General features: G+C 41.0%; 2 protein-coding genes and 1 pseudogene across 3 annotated transcripts; 1 reads left to right on the top strand and 2 right to left on the bottom strand.

Moving 5' to 3' along the window:
* Window positions 1-30: 30 nt before the first annotated feature.
* LOC103987578 (nudix hydrolase 12, mitochondrial) lies at window positions 31-3,768 on the bottom strand. Of its 2 annotated transcripts, XM_065154154.1 has the most exons (6): window positions 3,308-3,768; window positions 3,108-3,209; window positions 2,122-2,236; window positions 1,964-2,047; window positions 569-718; window positions 31-463 (listed from the first exon to the last, which is right to left on the bottom strand). In XM_065154154.1, exons 2-6 carry the CDS (start codon window positions 3,179-3,181, stop codon window positions 293-295), a joined length of 594 nt encoding a protein of 197 aa, XP_065010226.1. In that variant the 5' UTR covers window positions 3,182-3,209; window positions 3,308-3,768; the 3' UTR covers window positions 31-292. The 2 variants fall into 2 exon arrangements, with proteins under 2 accessions (XP_065010226.1, XP_065010225.1); XM_065154153.1 differs by lacking the exon at window positions 3,308-3,768 and having other exon boundaries at window positions 76-463; window positions 3,108-3,289.
* Window positions 3,769-7,409: 3,641 nt separating this feature from the next.
* LOC135587000 (3-oxoacyl-[acyl-carrier-protein] synthase II, chloroplastic-like) lies at window positions 7,410-11,314 on the top strand (annotated as a pseudogene).
* A 1,204-nt stretch (window positions 11,315-12,518) lies between these two features.
* LOC135640229 (probable flavin-containing monooxygenase 1) lies at window positions 12,519-14,980 on the bottom strand. Its single transcript, XM_065154476.1, has 5 exons — window positions 14,535-14,980; window positions 14,212-14,452; window positions 13,431-13,609; window positions 13,000-13,349; window positions 12,519-12,936 (listed from the first exon to the last, which is right to left on the bottom strand). The coding sequence occupies exons 1-5, from the start codon at window positions 14,976-14,978 to the stop codon at window positions 12,570-12,572; spliced, it is 1,581 nt and encodes a 526-aa protein (XP_065010548.1). The 5' UTR covers window positions 14,979-14,980; the 3' UTR covers window positions 12,519-12,569.
* Between the last annotated feature and the right edge of the window lie 263 nt (window positions 14,981-15,243).

Genomic DNA, 15,243 nt, shown 5'->3' with positions numbered 1-15,243 from the left:
TAAAACAAATTGAAACAGTGAACAGTGGAATGATATGAAAATGTGTGTTATAAACCATTTTGATTACAGCAAGCGTACTGATCAAACTTCTTCTGTCTTGGCAAATCTACAGGACGAGAGTTTGTGTAGCAAACTCTGATATTAACAACCCAACTGATGTTGTCATGAGAAAGGTAGGACAAGAAACTGTACAAGTTAAATCGTTAAAACATTCAACCTCATCGACAGAAGGTGAGAGAACAAACCATAAACTGACTTTACAAACAGGCTCATCGAAGGCGGGACGAAAGCATCAGCATGAGGCAATGGCCCGCTCAGCTGAAGTCGAGATGCGGAATTTTGGTGGCTCGTATAACCCAGACACAGGTGGCACAGGCTTGCTAAAGAGGTAGATCCTGAACAAGTCGAGGGCTTCGCGCATCCAATCATACCGACAGAGTGCATATGCTTCTTCCAATGCCACCTGTTTTAGGACCAGCCAATAGTGTTAGGAATAAAGATCAAAAGCATCTCAAAATTTGCAGTTGATTTGCCTACTATGTGAAATGAAGTACTAGCAGATACCGACCCATTTCCTGCCATGCATTTTCTGCTCGGGCCAGTTGTCCAGTTCCTCAGTGACCTCCAAGGCAAAGATGTGACCTCTGCAACCTCCTTCCTGGCTGCAAGTACCTTGGCTGCTCTTGCTTCTAAACACCCAATTACCTAGCTCGATTTCCTAAACATGGATCAACACAATGCTTTTAAGAGAGAGAAAGAAAGGGAGAAGTAGATAATAATTAGCACTGATTGCATTGATGGGGCATAGAAAACATCTGTTCTGTTTGGACTAGCTTTCATGAAGAAACACATAGTAGGAAATTTTTTTTTGTTAGAGATAAGAACAAGAACACAAAGTAGGTTTTATTCTTTTCCCCTCATCTTTGATCCTTCCAATGAATTCATGTTGCTAGTTTTAGGACTTTTACACTAATGTCACCTCCAGTCTGTAGACATTTATGGTGTCATCCAATCCAAGTTGCAGCCAGCAACATTATCTGTCTATTTGGTGAGTAGCTATAAAAGCAGTGATGCCTCCATGACAATGATATGAAAAGACCAGTTATGAAGCATTCACCACATACTTGTATGATAATATTTGCTTCTTCTTTTTGTGATCCAAGTGACACCCAAGTTATAGAGCTGAATCTCTAAAGAAGATTAAAGACAAGGCCATTTCTTTCAAACAGGTGACCTGTGGGGCCGAAATTGTAAGGCCATTACCAGGAACAGATCATGTCAGATGTTGCAGGAATCAGGAGAACAAGAGGCATATCACATGCACAGTAGGTGGGTAAGGCAAATATCAACTATATATGAAGATCCAAAAGTGATTATTCGTGATAAGTATGATAACAGTGAATGATTTAATGATGAGTAATATTCCAGAACGTTAATTACACGTTTTTTTTTCTTTCAAAAATTGAAGCATGAAGCTTAGATATATGCCACTGGCAAGTCAACATCAACCCAACTTTAAAATCACAGATCAGCAACTAGCTGCAGAAATTAAAAGCAAGAAAAGAGGAGCTTAATTTTGTCACATAAGGAATCTACAAACTTCAACCCTATCGAGAAAAAAACGTCTCGCTCACACAGGATTCATTTAGAAGTGAGTGAAATAGTTGTTCATTTTCTATAATGGCTCTTATCTGAGTCAGTATTGACCAAACATTAATTTCATAAGGACCCCGCCAATTGAGCAAAAGACAGATTTGCATGGAAGACCATGTCTTTTTTCTTGAGGTATGAAATCAAAATAATGATAGAAAGCACAAAGTTAGGATAATATCCAATGCAAAAAAAGGAAACAATAACAAACCTCCAAACTCCACTAAGATATGGTTGTTTGAACAAAGAATGACTTTGTTGTTGTGCATCAATTTTTGTCATCAATCATAAAATTTTGGATACTGATACTTACATCTATTATTCCCCTAACTCCTGCTTCCTCCAGAGCTTCCCGGCATGCTGCTTCGCATACAGTCTCATCTGTCTCCCAGCCACCCTACATCATAGTATTAGTGATCAGTAAACTGTACAAGCCACACTTGAGATTTGAAGTTCACAAGTGGTTCTCACCTTTGGGAAGACAAAGTCATGCCGACCCGGTGAACTGATCATGAGGACTTCCACTCCATTTATCAAATCACCAGATTGGTTGTCGGGTTTCCCAATAATCTTGTAAGGAATGCATCTGATCACACCAGATGAGACAACAGATTAAAAAATAATTAAGGCATGGAAATTACATCAAAATTGGATACAAGTTTGTCTTGAATTGTGTTATAATTAATCCGTTTAACATAAACAAAGGCAGTATTACTCTCAAGAAACAATTAGATTTGTCAGTACTCTTCTGTTTCAGGTCAGATAGAAACTTCTCATCTGGGATAAGAACAAGATCATTGGGTGATGCCCCACTGATGTGGCAAGTGGTGAGGCTGGTTTTATATATGAACCAAAAAAAAAAAAATCAACTTATTGAGCATAAACATGTAAATAGTTGGGAGCCTGAAGGAGTGAAGAATAAATAAAAAAAGGATTACTGTGTCACCAGAGGCCAAAAAAACCCTTAATATTGACATGTCATTTTTTCCTTTGTAACTATTATATTATATTTTTTGTTACTGATATCTAGTGCCAAGATTTAATTTACATATCTCCTCTTTAATTTGTATAAAGAGAAATTTTTTTTGAAGTTTCTGCCTACTTCTGTTCTTGATAAAGAACCACCATCCTGCTTCCAACAATTACATCACCATAAGGACAATTTACCAAACACTTGACAGGCGTAAGTAAAGTCCTCATCATGACACAGTTGCTAACAGAATCAAACTGTTGTTAACCTCATCTCATCAAAATCTGAAGTGCCAAAAGAAAAATATCCTACAACATCTAATTACCCTCTTCCCTACCACTCCCATCCACCTCTCCCTTTCCTCTCGATTCACAACAAAATTACCTTCCACGAGTAGCGCAAGAAGGTAAAGAAACATAGCAAATCAAGATTTTGATCACAAGAACCGAAATTTCAAGAAAAGTTGAGAGAAGGGAACCACAAATACCCTGCGACGAGCCGGAGCTGGTTCTCGTAACGCTGCAGGTGACGACCCTTCCGAGCTAGCAGAGGCGCAGGCATGATTCAGTGCGGAAAAAAAAGCTTCCGACTTTAGACAACACACGTAAAACCAAACGAGAAGAGATGAGAGAGCGCCAAAGGTATCGACTTGATAAAGGAGAAACGACAGCTGTGGGGGCGCCTCACCAGAGATTACAGACCGGTTATAGATAAAACCCAGGCCGCAATAATCGCATCCATTCCCACTTCGGAGACCGAATCCAATTGCCCAAAGATTACGACCTCTCCTCCCTAGAGGCTTCGCCACGAAGGCATCCGGAGTTGGAAGGGTATTCTAGAACCGATAATCTCGTGGAGCAGCTGCTGCTGCTACCGCTACCGCGTCCACCTCCACCTCGGCGCCGTATTTAATGCCTGGCGGGTCAAGCAAACGGCCCAAAGATCACTTCTTTCTGATAAAAAAAGCCGACTTTATCAAGGTCTCGAGAGGAGGATCCGCCCAGCATCGACGACGGGGGAAGACGAAGTTGGAATCGGAGTGGCCAGAAGCGATGTGGAATATGGGGGGGCTTCTCGAATGAGCCGCAATACCCTACGAAACAGAGTGCATCAGAACAGAGGCAAAGAGGGCCATTTTTTGCGGCGGGACCGAATCAACTCTGGTATACTTTTTATGCCATGGATACGATAGAGAAGGCATCGGAGGGAGATAGAGAGTTGACTTATTGTTAGATCTTCTGGAAGATACCATTCTGGGAGATAGAGAGTTGACTTTGATTCACCGTCTCTAACTTCTTGCTTAAAAAAAATTATTTAGTCTTTTTTTTTTCTCTGATTTGAAGTTATGCGATGTTGTGATTATACTTTTTTATAATATAAAAATCAATATATTGATCTTTCTCATATTCGACGCATTGACAGGTATCTCATCCACTAGATTTATATTTAATATTAATGAGTGGTACGAAAAAGTAGAATTAATCTCGTTGCTAGTTAAAAGATTTTGATTTTTCATAGTTTAAATTTATAATAATTATCATGAACATTAATATTCTATTTCTCATTGTTGGGTCTAAGCCATACGTGCGTTTTGATCGATTGATACGTTGGCTTGGATCGATTGATTTAAGCGAGTCTAGATTTAATTTATTAAAAAAAAAAGTTGAGAGGTGCACCAAGAGGTGTGCTAACGGTCGAAAACAAATAAAGAGATAACAAGTTCTACAATCCTAATTATTGATCCGTAATTTATTCTCTCTAAGATACTTTTCTATTATACCTACTCAATGAGTTCTAAAATTTACTTTTATGAAATCTATTATAGTGATAATGATACGTTATTGTTGAGCATATTCTTTATATTATTATGATCCACTAATTATTCTAGAGAAGGTTTACTATAAACATGTTATCATTATTGGTGATAGTGAAAAGTTTTAAGTGGACTACGATATCGTGATTTTTTTCCGTATTGAGTTTTTCATATAAAAATTTGGTGTCTCATTTTGTGATTGATTTATTATTCTACTATTTATGCTGCTATGAATAATATTTATTTTTGATAATAAATTTATATTTTGAAAAATTATTTTACTATTATAGTTTTTCCCTACGCTCATGTCATCACCAAATACACCAATATTAAAATATAATATTTATTTAGAGATTCATTTTTAGTATTCTCTAAACACTTGATTACGTGGATGATGAGAAAAAATAACAAAAAGAAGCTATTCAAACATAACAGAAGGGTTATCGATATCATTGTTTTAAATATAGTCTTGATCTATGGTGTTTACTAAACCTATGACATTGACGTATGAGGAAACATCGATTCTATTCTCTCTCTATCGAATAACAATCAAAATCTCTTCCATCGACATGACATGCAATCGATTGTTGGAGTCGATAAACTAAAAAAAAAGATTTTTTATCGTCATCCAAGAAATAAATTACTCTATTAGAATGATATTGATACATGAAAATGATATGTGAATTATCAAGTGTCACGCTAATGCTTACCCAACATTCGATCAACATATAAGGGAGCATCCGATGAGTACATTTCATGAGAAATAATGTACAATGGCTCCGATGAAACCTTTCATATTCGGATAACTTGTAATTATTTGATGAAAATATTCACGATGAAACAATTAGTTGTAAGGCTGCAAAGATACGTTCATTTAGTCTCATTAAAAATAAAATAAAAAAAAAACTCAATCCAAATTATTATTATTAATATAAAATAATTTCTAACTTAAACATTAAATAAATATTAGTTCTTCTTCTCCATATCCCTACTTGATCTAACATAATCTTGTCGCATAAATTGACAATCAAATTGAGTTCAAAGTTGTGAAACATAAAATGATTGATGATAGATATTGATAGGGCATATTTTAGCTCCGGATGAATCACCATCGAAGTCACACCCACCAGCTACAAATCCGACGCCATACACCATCAGAACCTCGGGAGTTCGAGGCAGTGCCGTATCGATACACTGTGTGACATGACTACCCCGAGAGCTCGAGGCAGTGCCGTCTGATGTCGCTCAGGCACCCCCAAAGATGCCAACTCGTCAGAGAAGTCGCTCTACCCCAACGAAAGTCAGCGGCCATGCTAAATCAAGGCGGAACCAATCCTCACACGATGGTATAAAAACCCCTGTTAGGCACTCGGTCAGGGGGAGGAAAAAAGAAAAGGAGAAAAAGACAACACTCGACTGACTTGCTCGTCGGAGGGGCCAAAGTCGGGAAGCACCCGACGAAGGCCATTTTTACAGGGAAGTAGCCACTCTCGAGCAGCAAGCATCTCCACCCAGGAATCACCATCCGGTGTGTAGAAGGAGTGTAGCTCGTCGGCCCGGATCCTGACTAATGCCAATTAACACCCCTTCCCGAAGGCACGGTCGTGTCGCGAAGACAAGCTGTCAACCACCCCGGGGACGAAGGGACGCAACTCACATCCACTCACGAGGGCCCAATCGACCCCGCCGGTCTGACTCTCGCCCGGGACGGTCAAGAGGCATAGCCACCTCATCATCCAATTCAATCCATAAGAAGTTCCTGACATCGACCTGTGGACCTAACCGTGTTGACTCACCGGCCATAATACTTTTGTTCATATACTAAACACAAGCCTCGATTTAATGCAAACAAGACTTTAGAAAATGTAAATAAATCAAATGTAAATCACATCACATCTACATTAAAGCTCCTCTTTTTTTGGTTGTTGTGTGTGTCTCTCTCTCTTACCAAAGTATTTGTGCCCAATTTAATTCCATCCGAGCAACCACCCTTGGCTTCTCTTAATGGAAGTATCTTTGGATAAGCAAAAGATTATTTTCATTCAATTGATATCTTTGAATGTTTGTTTGCATATAAAAGTAATATAACTAAAGCCAAATCAAGATAGATTAGCTATGATCTTCCTAAAGCATTGAGACTGAATGATTATATAAATTTACATCAATATTTTTATATATTATGGGTAACATAGGAAATATTTCTCTTTTTTTTTAAAAAAAAATCTTAATTATAATTATTCAATTTTGAATTTTCTTCTAATCATAAAATTAAATATGAATAACTTTTTCTTTTTCTTTTTTTGAAACAAGGGACTCTAGAGTGAATAGTTTTGTACGAGGAACTACCGAACTCAATCTTTTGCTATCGTAGCTATTTAATTGAGAAATTAGACTCCCAATGAGGAAGTTTAGATTAGCTATTTAATCGAGGCATACTCTATTATTATTATTATTATTATGTTTAGATATATATCGATGAATTTTAATTCTCGTGATAAGTGTATTTAGTCTTTGTTGAACCCTCATTCTCTATCTCTTCTAATCGTAAGTCTCTCCGTTATTCATGTAACATTCAGATCAAATGATAAGTTACGTTGATATTTTCACATATTTTATGAACAAAGGAACGTATAAATTTTTTTTTCTCAAGAAGAATCTTAAATATCATTTTTTCAATTCATCTCTAATCAAAAAATTAAATATGAATAATTCGTTCCTTTTTTTTAAAACAAAGGGGTGCTTTTGGATTATGTAATTCCCTTAAATAATTATATCTTCTCCGTTATATTATATCTCTAGAGTTAATAAATTTTTTATGAGAAACTACTAAACTTTCATAGTTATATATATATATATATATATATATATATATATATATATATATATATATAACCGCCATTCTCAACATCTCTTCGTCCGCTCAAAGAATGTATATAACTGCTCCCCTCTCACTCTCGCTCCCTCTCGGTCGAGCCCTCGCCCCTCCGCACGTGCCTCGTCGCGGTGGGGTGCGCGTCCTCCTCCGCCGCGTGCGGCCACGACCGGCCGGGGTCGAGTTGGAGGCGGATGGCGGCGATCCCTGCCGGCGGCCGCGACTCCACCACGCGGCGGGTGATCTCCGCTCCCTGCGGCTTCCGGATCCCGGGCCTCGTCAGCTCCTGCCTCGCTTTCGACCCCTGCGCCGACGTCAGCGGCTCCGCGTCGCCTGAGGACAACCGACGGCGGTTTTCTCCACCCGCTGCCTCTGGTAGTGTGCATTCTTCAAAATCCCGTCTCTTTAATCCTCTCTCCTTTCTGATTTATTTGTTCGTTTGTCGGAAGCTCAATACCAACACATCTCGATTTCTTTGTTCCAAGTATCCGTCTAATAAAACGAGATCTGTGATTTGGTTCCAAGATCGGCGTCACATTGGGTCCACGAGGATCTCCCTTCCATTAATGAACCGAAGGAACAATATCGATAGTGAAAACAGACCCGGTTTAAGATCTGTTTCTTTTGTTTGCCTCACATGATAGATCGAATGCGAAGATCAAATGCGAAGAGTCTGATCTTCGCATTCGATCAGGCTTATTTAATCACATCTGGTGGTATCTTTTTCTTGATTGCGGTGGAAAGCACGGAAACAAGTGCATAGCTACTGTGTGATGGGCTGCTCTATTTCCAGATCATGCAAATTAGTTCTGTTCTTGTTGAATAGCAGGTTAAGACTTGGATCTTGTCGTGAAGTGATCGAGTGATGCTGTTCTTGTTGCATATTGTGGAATGCAGGACCAGCGATGACAGTTGGTTTGGAGTCAGCTAAGGAAGTTGAAGTGAAGGAAAGGCATATGAAACAGAGGAGGGTTGTTGTGACTGGGATGGGTGTGGTCACACCTCTCGGCCATGATCTGGTTACCTTCTACAGCAACCTTCTTGAAGGTGTTAGTGGCATAAGCGAGATTGAAACATTTGATTGCTCCAGTTTTCCGACGGTATATCTTCTACTAAACAAATAGCTTGATATCTTAAGATAATAACTAATACATTCTAATCTGTCTATTTACTGCTCTTAAGAACTGGATAGGCGAATGGGGTTAATTTAGTAGACCAAGAGATTCATAGGAGTTCCTGATAACAAACTCTTTTGTAGAGGATTGCAGGGGAAATTAAATCTTTTTCTACAGATGGTTGGGTGGCACCTAAATTGTCATAGCGGATGGACAAGTTCATGCTTTACTTACTTACCGCTGGCAAAAAAGCATTGGAAGATGGTGGAGTCACAGAAGACGTCATGAGCCAGTTCGAGAAAACAAGATGCGGTGTGCTAATTGGGTCTGCAATGGGTGGGATGAAGGTATGCCTTTTATTAGCATATATCTGAGTTGATATGCTCTAACTTTAGCACTGGGAAGGTTTTGTCTTACACTTTCTATGACTTCCAATATTATCAGGGATGGATTGTTGCATTTGTCTAATGCTGTTCTGTGAATATTATACTTATTATGGTATTTCATGTTTCAGGTATTTAATGATGCGATTGAAGCCTTGAGAGTCTCATACAAGAAGATGAACCCCTTTTGTGTACCCTTTGCAACCACAAATATGGGATCTGCTATGCTTGCAATGGATCTGGTGCGCCGATTGACCCATTCTTGGAAAATTCTCTCGTGTCATAAGTGTTTAAAAAATATCTAAATTGGATGTCCTATGTTATTTTTATCCTTAGGGTTGGATGGGTCTGTGTTAGAGCTAGCCTCAAGAAATTTACCACAAGGTAATTTTGGCAACACAACAAAGACAATAAAACGAAAAAGATCGACAAGAACACCAGATTTACGTGGTTCGGTCAATTGACTTTGACCTACATCCACAGACAAAAGAGGAGCAAATCACTACTATGAAAAGAGACTATCACAAATGCCTTAGGAAGATGTTCCTAGGCCATAAAACATCCAAAAATACTAAACAAGAAAAACCAAACTATAAGCCCAAACTATTTAACTGAGTGTGGACTTAAACCAAAGTAAATATTTAAGTTTTCTTGTGGTACCACTTGTGGTGCTTCTTGTGGTGTATTTGACTTCAAAGTCCAGACCCTTATTTATAGTTCCAATAAGAGACAACAAGTCTGATTTTTCCGATGTGGGACTATGAGACTTGCCAAACTAACAGCCTGAATTATTCAATTTCAACTGCATGTGCAACTAGTAACTTCTGCATTCTGAATGCGGCAAATCATATTGTACGAGGTGAAGCTGTAAGTTGCCCACTTCTTCCCATTGTTGGTTAACGCTAGTATTTTGGAACTCATGTCATGCATTTCCTTCTGTCCAAATGTTGCAGGATGTGATGCTTTGTGGTGGATCTGATTCAGTGATCATACCCATTGGTGTGATTTTTCAGGTGAAACTGTCATCTATTGTGATTGTGATGAACAGTTTTTTACATGCGTAATGCTACATTGTCGTTAAATTTTTTGCAGGATTAGGTGGCTTTGTGGCATGCAGAGCACTTTCGCAAAGAAATAATGATCCTGCCAAAGCATCACGCCCTTGGGATGTTGTATGTGTATATTACTCTAACTTCTTATTTCTAAATTTGCTGAGACTTTTCTGCATAATTTTTGTATTGATGGTCTCATTTTTGCATTGTATCACTGAAAAATATTAAAAACTTGAATACCGACCAATACCCTGACCTGGTCTAGTGCCGGTCCTCGGTAGGACCAGTAAATACTGGTTTGTACAGATCAGTACAATTTGATATTTGATTCCTTGCTTAGTAGTTCACTAATTCATTATTTTTATTTCTATATCAGATGTAGGAACTCAAGTTTTCTTGTTGACTCGATGATTATTAAGATCGTGATGGATTTGTGATGGGCGAAGGGGCTGGCGTGCTACTGCTGGAAGAACTTGACCACGCTAAGGTCAGATTCATACTGTCGAATTTTCACATTTATCTCTTGCTTGTAGTTGTTTTTTGGATCTATCTATTTTCTTTCATTCTCTACAGCAAAGGGGAGCACAAATCTATGCGGAGTTTCTAGGAGGAAGCTTCACTTGTGACGCTTATCATATGATAGAGCCACATCCCGAAGGTAACCTATTCTTTCATCGTGTCATGATGTAAAAAAACTGTTTTCACATTATTCAATCTCTTGCTAAGCTAGATCCCTGCTTGTTTGAGTATTTCTTTTGCAGGCTATTCGAACAGGGTGGGTTCATCCAAATATCAATCTGGATAAACCAGAGGAAACTGTGGTACGTGTACATCTTTCCTCCTGTCACTACTAATATGTTGGTTCACATTCACAAATGATTTTTCACACCTCCAATCATGAAATAAAGGAAGAAATATATATATTCAATTACTAAGGAGTAGTAAGTATGATGAATAGATTTGATGACTGTTAAATGAAAGCGCTGACAAAAATCAGCGACGATTTAGTGCTCTTTCAGTTAAAAAAAGGGAAATCATAAGGTGGTCACAAAGAGCTTTATTCCGTTCATATTCTTAGAGATTTAACTGGGGAATGGCCTGTATATTTCTGTGATTTGATTCAGGATGTGGATATGCTAGTGGGGTCAGGAAAGGAAAGATTGGATGTAAAGGTAGCAGCACTATCTAATTCCTTTGGGTTCGGCGGGGCACCTTACAAGTAATAGTGATATGGTGCAGATCAGTAGTATTGGATAGGTCGTGTACCCTAGGGTTTAAACATTGGTGTTGATTTGATATTTGGGCAAAGAACAATCGAGCTGGAACAATTTTTTTACTATTATAATTATTTTCATCCTAATAATTTTTTTTTGCCCCGTCTTGTGGAAGGAACATTAGTTTGTTTGTTTGTACATGCATCTGAGATGCTGTCAACACCAGTGCTCTTCCAGGGAAGCACTCGACCTGTGTTTGACAAACGCTGGATGCCAACATCAGCGAACTAAAAAACGTTTTGCCCCTCCTGATGATGATCTGAAATGAATGCGACAAGTCAGTCACTCTCGTTGAAGGTTCACTTTGATGATTCAGTTGTTTTTTTAGTATAAATGGACCATGTCAAGTTTAGGTGGTTAGATTCAACCACCTTGTCGTTGTTGCTATTACTTACTATGGTCAAGTTTAGGTGGTTAGATTCAATCTCCTCCAATCCAGACCATGATCCCAGATGATCCCGTGCTCAAAATCCAGACAAAGAACACCAACTTCAAGAAAACGTACTCTGTTTTACCAATTGCCCCGCTTAAGCTCCAGCCCTCCCTCCTTCATCCCAATTGATCATCGACGTAGATCGATGCGTGCTCTCAGTGACAATGACCGAATACCAGTCGGAGTCGGAGTCGGAGTCGGAGTGGACTACATCATCGACATTGCAGTCAGAGTTGTTGTTGTTGACCCATTTTCTTTAATTGCCTGATGTCCAAGCTGCTGTGTTCTCCTTTTCAACCGATGGCGATGGCATCGAGCAGATGCAGTGCTTAAACCGGCACCCCAGTTCTGTTTCTTGTTCAACCTTTTTCCCTCCGATGCTTACGCATCCGACACATATTTGCCCAACCAAAGTCACGCTGACTTTGAAATTGTCCAGCTCCCGGTCATACATACATATATATAGCCAAGCCACCCAATTGGCGTAGGAGAACATCAACTTCTCCAACATCGGTGGCAAGCAATTCATGGATATCAAATATTATAAAGGCACCGTTCAAGTCAAAGGTCATATGTAACCATTTGGGATGCAGTGGAACCACTCATCAAGTTGTGACTGGTTTGACATTCTGCATCCCAGGTTGTTCCGTGCATGGATGCCCCGTGTCCCACCCTGCCATGCTCCGGCATCAGGCAGAGACATTGGATGCAATGAGATGACAACATGAACACATGTCGAACACGGTAGAAGCACCTTATCGCCATCTGTTCTTGTTTGAACATGGAAAATGTTCTGGGAACAAAAATGGAGTCTTCTCTCTCTCTCTCTCTCGATTTATCTGCTTGAATACAGACAGTCGACCGTAAAAGAGATTTATTCTGTGACGATAGAACTCAACTTTTGTTTATTGACTACACGTAAAGAGTACAACAAATCAAAAGATGACATGCTTGGATATATATGAACCTTCTTCTTCTATGTGATTTTTGCCTCGTATATTCAGTGATCAATCTAACACATCGTCTTGCTCGCTTTTGTCTTCTTTGTAGTCCTGGTTGTTGTATGCACCGAATGCCTCGGACATCCAGTTCCGTTTCCTCCATGAACTCCAACCCATTTCCTCGCACATCTCGTCGCTGTGGTTGATGCTGAAGGTGGAGATGCAGTGACGGCGGTAGAATCTGGTGGTCCTCTTCATGACCTCCGTCTCCTGGCTGCTCTGCCGGAACATCTCCTCCACGCTCGGCAACTCGAAGTGCCCCTTCAGCAGCCCCCCCAGCCATTTGCACCGCAGCTCCGACGTGTGGAGGTTGGAGACGCTCTCGATGTACCCCACGAAGGCCATGTGAGGGATGAGAGGGTGAATCGTTCCCCTGTCATCGATCGAGCATTGAGCCCACTGTTTCGGATGATTAAGAAGAAGAGAGAGCACGCACCTGTACAGGGGCATGACACCGGCTGAGTCCACTATCAACCCACGGTACGGCTCCGGCAGCACCGATCTCAGCTTCTTCTTGCCGTCAAACCCGGTGGCCAGCAACACCACATCCGCCTCCAACCTGGTGCCGTCGTCCAAGACCACACCACCTTCCCAGAAGCACCACCGGGATGACTTCTTGAACAGGATCCGTCCTTGGTCGGCCTCCGCGAAGAAGTTGTCCGGCAAGATGGCCATCTGACACGACGCGTAGTCCTCCACGAAAGGATGGTCCGGTTTCAGCCCGTACTTCTCCAGCGGCAGCTTCCATGTGAGATAAGACTCGATGAACTTGGAGACCCCTCTCCTCTGTGGCGAGACACATGAAGCTCGAGATCATCGTCACCACAACAAAAGCTACAAATCAATGAGCGAGCGAAGATGCATTACCACGGGAGACAAGAGGTGGCAGGCGAGGGATCTCAACAGTCCCTGATTTGGCCTCTCGTGGAGGAACTGAGAAAACCTGGTCGAGAAGAACAGGAAGAAGGGTAGACCCCAAATAGAGTAAGAGGGAACAGTCCAATGAAGCGTCCTTATCACCATCGTGCATGCCTCACCACCCGGCCCTTCACCCCAGACAAGATTAAAAAAGAGAGTCAACGATACGCTAGAAAAAGCTGTTGACTTTCGGAAAAGTCTTTAGTCAACCAATAAATATATCGGATCGCTTGCTGTGTCCCTGAATCCGGTGATCACAAGGATTTTAGTCAACCATTCAATTTTTTTTTATTTCTTTATTTTTATAAAGTGGGAGGAGATTATAAATATGAAGAGAGTCAAGTGAATTTTTAGTTAAATTTTTTTTTATTTCTTTCACGTGTTGACTTTGAACACAATCTAAATATTTATGTATACAAAGAGATTATAAATATTAAAAGAGTCGAGTGAATTTTTAGTCAATCAGTCAACCTTTTATTTCTTTTATGTGTTGACTTTGGACATAATTTAAATATTTATGTCTGCGAAGAGATTGTAAATATTGAGAGAGTAGAGTGAATTTTTAGTCAACTAGTAAAGTTTTTTATTTCCTTATATGATGATTTTGAATATAATCTAAATATTTATGTCTACGAAGAGATTATAAATATTGAGAGACTCGAGTGAAATATATATATAGAGTTTGACCATAATATTTTGGGTTGAATTGATGTCTGATCAGTGCTTTTACCTCGATTGACTGCAGCACATTCGACTGCCAAGTCAATGGCGGATTTCTTGTAGCCGATGACCACAACCTTCTTGTCCTTCATCAGAGTCTCTGCGGCCTCCTCGTCGAGCTTGCAGTAGTCCAGCGAGTGCATCACCTTTCCCTGGAAGACCTCCGGCCCCTTTCCCCGAGGGAACTCCGGCATGTTCGGCACGTCGCCGTACTTCCCGATGCACATCACCACGAACTCAAACTCGTACCACTGAGACACAACCAAGAAGAAAAGGTCGGCTGATGGATTCGGAGAGGGAAAGGGAGTGCGGATTTTAAAGCAGCAGAGCTACCTGGACAGTGCCGGACGGGCCGGACACCACGCCGACCTCCCACAACGGTCGGTCGCCCATGGCCTGCCGCTTGCCTCCCCAGAGCTGCGGGAACCCGGCGTTGCCGCCGTCGCCGAGGAACCGGACCTCCACCACCTTGGACTCGAGGCGGATGAGTCTCCACAGGTCGAAGCGGGTGGCGTAGCCGTGCAGGTACTCCAGTATCTCGGCGTGGGTGGGGAAGCTCGGGTCGGTGCGGTCCCTCCACTCGTAGTCGGAGAACTCGTAGTCGGGCCGTGGCGTCTGCAGCCTCGTGGAGCGGAAGGAACAGTGCTTCCACACCCCTCCTATCGAGTCCGTCGCCTCGAAGAGGGTCGGCTCCAGCCACCGGAGCTCCTTCGCCGCCGCGAGCCCGCTAATGCCTCCCCCTATGATCGCCACCCTCGGCTTCCCGCTCTTCTCCATCCTCCCTCCCTCTCTCTCTCTCTCTCTCTCTCTCTCTCTGTGAGATGAATGTGGTGTATGGAGAGCACAGGAACGAGAGTATATATAGGCAATATGGCACGTGACCTGCATGTGGACGTACATGGCAAGGCAATGAGAGATTGGTGTGTGGTTTTCGGTGGTTGACTTTGTTGTATATTAGATCAGCATTTTGTGTATGATGAACCTTCAAATCCAATACTTACCCCTATCAGTCCTAGTGATGACTCTACCCCACACATCCGCA

This window comes from Musa acuminata, chromosome BXJ3-6 (assembly GCF_036884655.1).
Source record: "Musa acuminata AAA Group cultivar baxijiao chromosome BXJ3-6, Cavendish_Baxijiao_AAA, whole genome shotgun sequence".
Classification (NCBI taxonomy): Eukaryota; Viridiplantae; Streptophyta; class Magnoliopsida; order Zingiberales; family Musaceae; genus Musa; species Musa acuminata.
This window is presented reverse-complemented; position numbering and strand designations above follow the sequence as displayed.